A 10806-nucleotide genomic window follows, 5' to 3' on the forward strand; every position below is an offset into this window, starting at 1 on the left:
CTACCACAGCACCACAGAGTGTTAGGGCTCTATTACCTACAGCTTTACTACCACAGCACCACAGAGTGTTAGGGCTCTATTACCCACAGCTTTACTACCACAGCACCACAGAGGGTTAGGGCTCTATTACCTACAGCTTTACTACCACAGCACCACAGAGTGTTAGGGCTCTATTACCCACAGCTTTACTACCACAGCACCACAGAGGGTTAGGGCTCTATTACCCACAGCTTTACTACCACAGCACCACAGAGGGTTAGGGCTCTATTACCCACAGCTTTACTACCACAGCACCACAGAGTGTTAGGACTCTATTACCTACAGCTTTACTACCACAGTGCCACAGAGTGTTAGGGCTCTATTACCCACAGCTTTACTACCACAGTACCACAGAGGGTTAGGGCTCTATTACCTACAGCTTTACTACCACAGCACCACAGAGTGTTAGGACTCTATTACCCACAGCTTTACTACCACAGAGTGTTAGGGCTCTATTACCCACAGCTTTACTACCACAGCACCACAGAGTGTTAGGGCTCTATTACCTACAGCTTTACTACCACAGCACCACAGAGTGTTAGGGCTCTATTACCCACAGCTTTACTACCACAGCACCACAGAGGGTTAGGGCTCTATTACCCACAGCTTTACTACCACAGCACCACAGAGTGTTAGGACTCTATTACCTACAGCTTTACTACCACAGTGCCACAGAGTGTTAGGGCTCTATTACCCACAGCTTTACTACCACAGCACCACAGAGTGTTAGGGCTCTATTACCCACAGCTTTACTACCACAGAGTGTTAGGGCTCTATTACCCACAGCTTTACTACCACGGCACCACAGAGTGTTAGGGCGCTATTAGCCAGAGCTTTTATACCACAGCACCACAGAGTGTTAGGACTCTATTACCTACAGCTTTACTACCACAGCACCACAGAGTGTTAGGGCTCTATTACCCACAGCTTTACTACCACAGCACCACCGAGTGTTAGGGCTCTATTACCCACAGCTTTACTACCACAGTGCCACAGAGTGTTAGGGCTCTATTACCCACAGCTTTACTACCACAGAGTGTTAGGGCTCTATTACCCACAGCTTTACTACCACAGAGTGTTAGGGCTCTATTACCCACAGCTTTACTACCACAGAGTGTTAGGGCTCTATTACCCACAGCTTTACTACCACAGAGTGTTAGGGCTCTATTACCCACAGCTTTACTACCAAAGAGTGTTAGGGCTCTATTACCCACAGCTTTACTGTAACGTTCGTCGTCTTCCTCTGATGAGGAGTAAGAGAGGTCGGACCAATTTGCAGCATGGTATGTGTCAATTTTAATAAGACAAACTGAACACTACAAAAATACAAAATAACAAAGTAAAACAAACGAAACGATCCCGTGTGGTAACAAACACTAACACGGAAAATAATCAACCACAACTCTAAAGTGAAACCAGGCTACCTAAATATGGTTCTCAATCAGGGACAACGATAAACAGCTGCCTCTAATTGAGAACCATACCAGGCCAAACACAGAAATCCCAAAACATAGAAAAAGGAACATAGACAACCCACCCAACTCACGCCCTGACCATACTAAAACAAAGACATAATAAAATAACTAGGTCAGAACGTGACATTTACTACCACAGCACCACAGAGTGTTAGGGTTCTATTCAATCTGGATCGCTGAAGCCTTACAGACTGCCCAATAGAAATGTGAAGGGAATTTACCATATGCAGCGTTTACCATGAATGCTGTCGCTGCTAATGCTGGAACATTTCCTTTAAATTTCTATCACGCTGTAACGCAGAACTTCCGTGATACGCATTGAATAAAGCCCTTAGTGTGCGTGTGTGTGTGTGTGTGTGTGTGTGTGTGTGTGTGTGTGTGTGTGTGTGTGTGTGTGTGTGTGTGTGTGTGTGTGTGTGTGTGTGTGTGTGTGTGTGTGTGTGTGTGTGTGCGCACGGAATAGTAAACAATCAAACATTTCTCAAACAATCAAACAATCAAACATTTCTCTCTCTCTCACAGTGTGTGTGAGAGAGAGAGAGAGAGAGAAAAACAGAGAGAGTTAATGTGAGTGTACAGACAGACTGACGGATACCGTTATTTTTCACCCCTCACACCATAATGTCTGGCAACAGGAAGAGAGAGGAGGAGGGAGAGGAGGAGGGAGATAGAGAGGAGGAGAGAGATATAGAGGAGGAGGGGGGAGAGAGGAGGAGGGTAAAGTCTGACTGCATCTTTACTTATCAGCCCCACCAAACACACTCTGTGGTTTCACAATGTTACGGAAACAACCCCCCGCCCACTCCACACACACACACACACACACACACACACACACACACACACACACACACACACACACACACACACACACACACACACACACACACACACACACACAATCCCCCAACCCCCCCCCACCACACTTGCACCAACCTCCTAACTATTTTCAACAGCAATAACTGCAGAGAGTTTATCCTTGCCACTGTCGCCTTTGCTTGGCTTTCTATTACAAAGGCATCAGTAAGAAGTGCTCTGTTTTATATAGACTCAATTCCTCTGTTTCATATAGACTCATACCTGTTTTATATAGACTCAACCCCTCTGTTTTATATAGACTGAACCCCTCTGTTTCATATAGACTCATACCTGTTTTATATAGATTAAATTCCTCTGTTTCATATAGACTCATACCTGTTTTATATAGACTGAACCCCTCTGTTTCATATAGACTCATACCTGTTTTATATAGACTGAACCTCTCTGTTTCATATAGACTCAACCCCTCTGTTTTATATAGACTGAACCCCTCTGTTTCATATAGACTCATACCTGTTTTATATAGATTAAATCCATCTGTTTCATATAGACTCATACCTGTTTTATATAGACTGAACCCCTCTGTTTTATATAGACTGAACCCCTCTGTTTCATATAGATTCAACCCCTCTGTTTTATATAGACTCATACCTGTTTTATATAGACTGAACCCCTCTGTTTTATATAGACTCATACCTGTTTTATATAGACTGAACCTCTCTGTTTTATATAGACTGAACCCCTCTGTTTTATATAGACTCAATCCCTCTGTTTTATATAGACTCATACCTGTTTTATATAGACTCAACCCTTCTGTTTTATATAGACTCATACCTGTTTTATATAGACTGAACCCTTCTGTTTCATATAGACTGAACCCCTCTGTTTTATATAGACTCAACCCTTCTGTTTTATATAGACTCATACCTGTTTTATATAGACTCAACCCCTCTGTTTTATATAGACTCATACCTGTTTTATATAGACTGAACCCCTCTGTTTTATATACTGAACCCCTCTGTTTCATATAGACTCAATCCCTCTGTTTCACATAGACACAATCCCTCTGTTTCATATAGACTCACACATTCTGTTTTATATAGACTCAATCCCTCTGTTTCATATAGACTCATACCTGTTTTATATAGACTCACACATTCTGTTTCACAAGACTCAATCCCTCTGTTTCATATAGACTCAATCCCTCTGTTTCATATAGACTCACACATTCTGTTTTATATAGACTCAATCCCTCTGTTTCATATAGACTCACACATTTGTGTTTTATATAGACTCAATCCCTCTGTTTCATATAGACTCACACATTCTGTTTTATATAGACTCAATCCCTCTGTTTCATATAGACTCACATATTCTGTTTTATATAGACTCAATCCCTCTGTTTCATATAGACTCACACATTTGTGTTTTATATAGACTCAATCCCTCTGTTTCATATAGACTCACACATTCTGTTTTATATAGACTCAATCCCTCTGTTTTATATAGACTCAATCCCTCTGTTTTATATAGACTCAATCCCCCTGTTTCATATAGACTCACACCCTCTGTTTCATATAGACTCAATCCCTCTGTTTCATATAGACTCAAACCCTCTGTTTTATATAGACTCAATCCCTCTGTTTCATATAGACCCACACATTCTGTTTTATATAGACTCAATCCCTCTGTTTCATATAGACTCAATCCCTCTGTTTCATATAGACTCACACATTCTGTTTTATATAGACTCAATCCCTCTGTTTCATATAGACTCACACATTCTGTTTTATATAGACTCAATCCCTCTGTTTTATATAGACTCAATCCCTCTGTTTCATATAGACTCAATCCCTCTGTTTCATATAGACTCAATCCCTATGTTTCATATAGACTCAATCCCTCTGTTTCATATAGACTCACACATTCTGTTTTATATAGACTCAATCCCTCTGTTTCATATAGACTCAATCCCCCTGTTTCATATAGACTCACACATTCTGTTTTACATAGACTCAATCCCTCTGTTTCATATAGACTCAATCCCTCTGTTTCATATAGACTCACACATTCTGTTTCATATAGACTCAATGCCTCTGTTTTATATAGACTCACACATTCTGTTTCATATAGACTCAATCCCTCAGTTTCACATAAACTAAATCCCTCTGTTTCACATAGACTCAATCCTTCTGTTTCATATAGACTCACACATTCTGTTTTATATAGACTCAAACCCTCTGTTTCATATTGACTCAATCCCTCAGTTTCACATAGACTCAATCCCTCTGTTTTATATAGACTCAATCCCTCTGTTTCATATAGACTCACACATTCTGTTTTATATAGACTCAATCCCTCTGTTTCATATAGACTCAATGCCTCTGTTTTATATAGACTCAATCCCTCAGTTTCGCATAGACTCAATCCCTCTGTTTCATATAGACTCAATCCCTCTGTTTCATATAGACTCAATCCCTCTGTTTCATATAGACTCACACATTCTGTTTTATATAGACTCAATCCCTCTGTTTCATATAGACTCAATCCCTCTGTTTCATATAGACTCAAGTCTTCTGTTTCATATAGACCCCATCCTTCTGTTTCACATAGACTCAATTCTTCTGTGTAAAGTACTTAAGTAAAAATACTTTAAAGTACTACTTAAGTAGTTTTGGGGGGTATCTGTACTTTACTATTTATATTTTTGACAAATGTTTTACTTTTCCTTCACTACATTCCTAAATATATATATACTGTTTACTCCATACATTTTCCCTGACACCCAAAAGTACTCGTTACATTTTGACAGGAAAATGGTCCAATTCACACACTTATCAACCGAACATCCCTGGTCATCTCTACTGCCTCTGATCTGGCGGACTCACTAAACACAAATGCTTTGTTTGTAAATGATGTCTGAGTGTTGAAGTGTGACCCTGGCCCCTGGCCCCTGGCCCATGGCCCCTGGCTATCCGTCAATAAAAATACAAATATACAATTGTGCCTTCTGGTTTGCTTAATATAAGGCATTTGACATAGTTTTACTTTGACTTTTGATACTTAATTATATTTTAAACTAAATACTTTCAGACTTTTACTCAAGGAGAATTTTACTGGGTGACTCACTTTTACTTGAGTCATTTAAGGTATCTTTACTTTTACTCAACTATGACAGTTGGGAACTTTGTCCACCACTGGACTCAATCCCTCTATTTCTTCCTTTCTTCTGTCTACTACAGGACAGTGTCTATCGGATAGCTTCTACTAGTAATGGCTCCATGTTCATCTCTGCACACACACACACACACACACACACACACACACACACACACACACACACACACACACACACACACACACACACACACACACACACACACACACACACACACACAGGCCAATCCGACCAGGTGCCTGTCCCTAAGTCTCTTCCATCAGACAGCACAGCAGAGGTAAGGGCACCACGTTCATCTCTGCTCCGGTGTCTTAATGTACCCTTGTCCAGCGAGAGAGGCAGTGGTCAATACCTTGGCCTGGACACTGACGCTCGATAGTGGACGGTCTGTCTCTCTGTCTGTCTGTTTGTCCAGAACTGCTCAATAACCCTGCCTCCAGCCACAGTCCCAAGACCATAGATACTGTAAGACTCAGGCGGACTCTGTGGAGAACCATTCTATCAATACCTTTACTGCAGCTGTTTGCATAACTATCGGAATCAATACAAGTGTAGCGATTCCTGATTGGTGGGTATTTGGTTCCATTTCCATGACTCCACAGGCAGATTTTTAAAATTGAAAAACAGAGGGCTCTGCCTCGGTCGGTCTGGCCAAACACATAGAGCCATGGCTGGGTCTCTAGGCCTGGGGAAGTGGTAACCCAGCAGGGCTGTACAGGGACCAGTTTTGTAGAGGTACTCTACTAGAAACACAGAGACCCATTGGGGGCCAAAGGGACAGGACACTCAATAGAGAGACACAAACACAGAGACCCATTGGGGGCCACAGGGACAGGACACTCAATAGAGACACACAAACACAGAGACTCATTGGGGGCCACAGGGACAGGACACTCAATAGAGACACACAAACACAGAGACCCATTTGGGGCCACAGGGACAGGACACTCAATAGAGACACACAAACACAGAGACCCATTGGGGGCCACAGGGACAGGACACTCAATAGAGACACACAAACACAGAGACCCATTGGGGGCCACAGGGACAGGACACTCAATAGAGACACACAAACACAGACATGCAAAGTACATGGCCTCACACCTACGATTTCACACACGCATGCTAAAACACATAATGAGTAAATAAGCACGAGAAGGAAGGGGGGCTCTGTTTGCCCTTTTCAAGGGACAAGGTTCAATCCCATCCACCCCCCTACATCCCTCGCCTCCCCCTCAAACACATCTCTCTTAGAACCCAGCATATCTGGCCTGCCTCTCTCCATCACCCATATCCTCTCTGCCACCCCTCTCTCCATGTGCCCCTATACACACACCTGCCATAACAGAGAGATGTATGGGTGTGTGTGTATTCTTGGGTGTGTCACTATGCTCTTGAGACAGAGCATGAAATGTACTGTGCTGCACTGTGTGCGTGTGCGTGTGTGTGTGGGTGTGTGTGAGAGCATCCCCTGTATACGTGAATCAGTATGTAGCAGACCCCAGTTCTCCTCTCGCTCTGTTTCCTCCTGCTGGTCCTGGAGGCCCCTGATAACCACAATCAAGCCTGGACAGACCCCGCGCCGAGGTGTGTGAGAGAGTATGAGTGAGTGTGTGTGTGTATCAGGGCCTGGCAGGCAGGTCGCGGGCCGAGAGACCCAGAGAGAAGCCAGGGTCAAGGGGTTGCGAGGCGTAAATCGCCCTTCGTTGGGTGACAGAAAAGCAGCAAAACAACCTTCAAAACTAAGAGTTTGATCCAGACCACATAGAGAAATATGGTGCATGAACAAGTGGGAAAGGAGGGAGGACGGAGAGACGGAATGGATGGAGAGGAGGCGAGGCAAGTGGAAGTAGGCAGAACGTCAATTTAGTCCCAAGTTGGGTGACATAAAAACTGAAAAACAAGTTGAGTTATGGTGTGAGAATGAATGGAGAGGAGAAGAGGAGGAGAGAGAGAGAGGAAGGTCAAAGGTCAGGCTGAAATGAGGAGCGATGTTAAGAACATCCAGTACCAGGTTTTGGTGTTTGTGTGAGTAGGGAACGGAGTAGGAAACGAAAGTTGTGACTTTTAGTGAAGTCAGGAGAGTTTATCTGTCTGTCTCCATAGAACACGTTTTATCTTTCAGGACAAAACCTTGATGGTGTGAGACTGAGACAAGAGAGAGATTAGACCCTGACTGAAGTCTAACTGACCCCACAGTGATTACACACACACACACACACACACACACACACACACACACACACACACACACACACACACACACACACACACACACACACACACACACACACACAAACAAATACTATAGAATTCACTGTAGTGTTTTTGCGGACTTTACCGTAGTTTTTACTGTAGTATACTGTAGTATTTACAGTTAACTATAGTTTAAATACTGTATTAAAAGAAAACTGTAGTACATACTATTAATGTAGTGTTTATGCAGTTTGTAGTGTAATGTAGTGTTTACTATGGTGTTTTTGTTTTATTATCTTTGACACAGAAGTGGAAGTTTTCTCCTTCAGGAAACCTACTGGAGAAATACTGAAAGAGCACATTTTCCATAACCGGTAGTATTTTCATGTGGGTATATACACACACACACACACACACACACACACACACACACACACACACACACACACACACACACACAGAAAGACAGAGAAAGACGCACACAAATAAAAACAAATACCACAACACACTGGTGGGAACCACTGGATTCTTTTTTGTTGTTGAATTTTACCCCTTTTTCTCCCCAATTTTTGTGGTATCCAATTGTTGTAGTAGCTACTATCTTGTCTCATTGCTACAACTCCCGTACGGGCTCGGGAGAGACGAAGGTTGAATGTCATGCCTCCTCCGATACACAACCCAACCAAGCCGCACTGCTTCTTAACACAGCGCGCATCCAACCCGGAAGCCAGCCGCACCAATGTGTCGGAGGAAACACCGTGCACCTGGCAATCTTGGCTAGCGCGCACTGCGCCCGGCCCGCCACAGGAGTCGCTGGTGCGCGATGAGACAAGGAGATCCCTACCGACCAATCCCTCCCTAACCCGGACGACGCTAGGCCAATTGTGCGTCGCCCCACGGACCTCCCAGTCGCGGCCGGTTACGACAGAGCCTGGGCGCGAACCCAGGGACTCTGATGGCACAACTGGCGCTGCAGTACAGCGCCCTTAACCACTGCGCCACCCGGGAGGCTACCACTGGATTCTTCATCGTCTTAGGCATATTCCTGTGTGTGAACATGCATTGGGTCCTGCAGATACACTTCCTGTGCTAACTGACAACTTCTACACAGAGAAGCTTAGCACACACACACACACACACACACACACACACACACACACACACACACACACACACACACACACACACACACACAAAGGCGGCAGGAAACTCAGGATCCCATCTCGAGCTCTTTCTCAGAAATAGACTACAACAAAGTGGCTGCTCACTCAGTTACCTGCCTTGACGCCATGTTGATGTCAGAGCTAACTTTTCCTCAGCTAACAGAGATGTTTTGGGCCATAAGGCAAGAGCTTGTCACCTCCTTTTCTCTCACCTCGTCCTTTGTCACCCACTGTCCCTACTGTTTCTCATTTCTGTAGAGGAGGTAGATATATGACATATGCTCTCGTTCACTAACTGCTCTGACGAGAAAACATAAGTGAGCCGAGGTGAGGTGAGCTCCAAACAGGAATGAGGATAATGGAAAAAAGTGCAAAACTGCAAGTTTCTAAAATCAGTTTTTGCCAAAAAAGCTGAACATGCGCACTCAATCGCATGCGCGCACACCCACACACACACACACACACACACACACACACACACACACACACACACACACACACACACACACACACACACACACACACACACACACACACACACACTACGTGGGACAGCTGCAGTGTCTGGAGATGGTGAGTGTTGACTTACACAGCAGAAAGGAATGCATCTTCTCTCCTCCCTCCTCTCTCCTCCCTCTCCCTTCCCCTCCTATCTCTTCTCCTCACTACTCAATATTTTTTGACTCAACACAATTACAAAGCCCCCCAACCCTGATACACACAGTCGACACCATAAACCGCACATCTCAAATATAGTTCACGGTACAGGAGTGGTTCATGTGGTTCTTTGTGGTAAAGAGTTGGTGCCCATCAAGCTTACCCAGAGATCAGCTGCAACAGTAGAGAGTGCTGTGTGGTAGAGACGTTCCAATAGTCTGAGGGGTGTGTTGTATTACAGCTCATAGGCTCACCAGATAAAACAACATACTAGCCCTCAGATCTGTGGTTTTCAGATTCAGCCACAAGATGTAAAAACTACAGTAAAATAGCAACCAGTAGGGAGGGTTTGGCCGGCAGGGATGTCCTTGTCTCATCGCGCACTAGCAACTCCTGTGGCGGGCCGGGCGCAGTGTACGCTGACCAGGTCGCCAGGCGTACGGTGTTTCCTCTGACACATTGGTGCGGCTGGCTTCCGGGTTGGATATGCATTGTGTCAAGAAGCAGTGCGGGTTGGTTGGGTTGTGTTTCGGAAGACGCATGGCTCTCGACCTTCGCCTCTCCCGAGTCCGTACGGGAGTTGCAGCGATGAGACAAGACTGTAACTACCAATTGGATACCACGAAATTGAGGAGAAAAAAGGGAGGGGCTTAAAAAAATAAAATAAATAGCAACCAGAACTACAATACCCATACACACATCTACTGTACGTCTGCACTCACCCCTGATGAAGCATGGCTGGTAGGATGACATGGATTCAAAGATGCTGTTTGATGCCATGGCAACGCTCCCGGTAAAAGTCCTAGCAACGCTACCTCACTTCTGGAACACACGGTTCTCTGCTATGTCCAGTGCTCCGATGTTCTCGTCCGTTCCTCCTTCCTCTTCTTTATTTGGATGTGGGGGGGGGGTTTCAAAACTGATTCCTGACATGCAAACACACACAGGCCACAGGGTCAGAGAGAGTCAGTTAAAGTTCTCTCATCCACAGATCAACATCAATACAGAAAACATCAATACAGATCAACATCAATACAGATCAACATCAATACAGACAACATCAATACAGACAACATCTTGATGGAACTGTGTAACTGTTATGTAGAGATGAAAACTGCCCTATGAATGCACAGCAAACTCAAAAACACAAAACACTCCCCATTCCTGACCCCCAGGTCACCCCAGGTTGGCGATGCAGGGAAGGTGCTCTCCTCCTGGGTAAAGAACAGAGCTCAGGGACCCCAAAGCCCTGGATCCCTGAGGAGTTATGGTGGTGGTA

The 10806-nt window shown here is 44.4% G+C and overlaps 1 protein-coding gene across 2 annotated transcripts in view; it reads right to left on the reverse strand.

Annotated features, from left to right (window-relative positions):
- Positions 1 to 10453, reverse strand: part of LOC139373045 (runt-related transcription factor 1-like) — a 47308-nt gene extending 36855 nt beyond the window's left edge. Inside the window, exon 1 of one of the 2 annotated variants that reach the window (XM_071113069.1) lies at positions 10250 to 10453. In XM_071113069.1, the coding sequence (XP_070969170.1) occupies positions 10250 to 10307 (58 nt within the window). In that variant the 5' untranslated portion in view covers positions 10308 to 10453. The remainder of the gene's footprint in view (positions 1 to 10249) is intronic. The other variant, XM_071113065.1, reaches the window with a different exon arrangement.
- Between the last annotated feature and the right edge of the window lie 353 nt (positions 10454 to 10806).

This window comes from Oncorhynchus clarkii, chromosome 18, assembly GCF_045791955.1.
Source record: "Oncorhynchus clarkii lewisi isolate Uvic-CL-2024 chromosome 18, UVic_Ocla_1.0, whole genome shotgun sequence".
In the NCBI taxonomy this organism is placed as follows: Eukaryota; Metazoa; Chordata; class Actinopteri; order Salmoniformes; family Salmonidae; genus Oncorhynchus; species Oncorhynchus clarkii.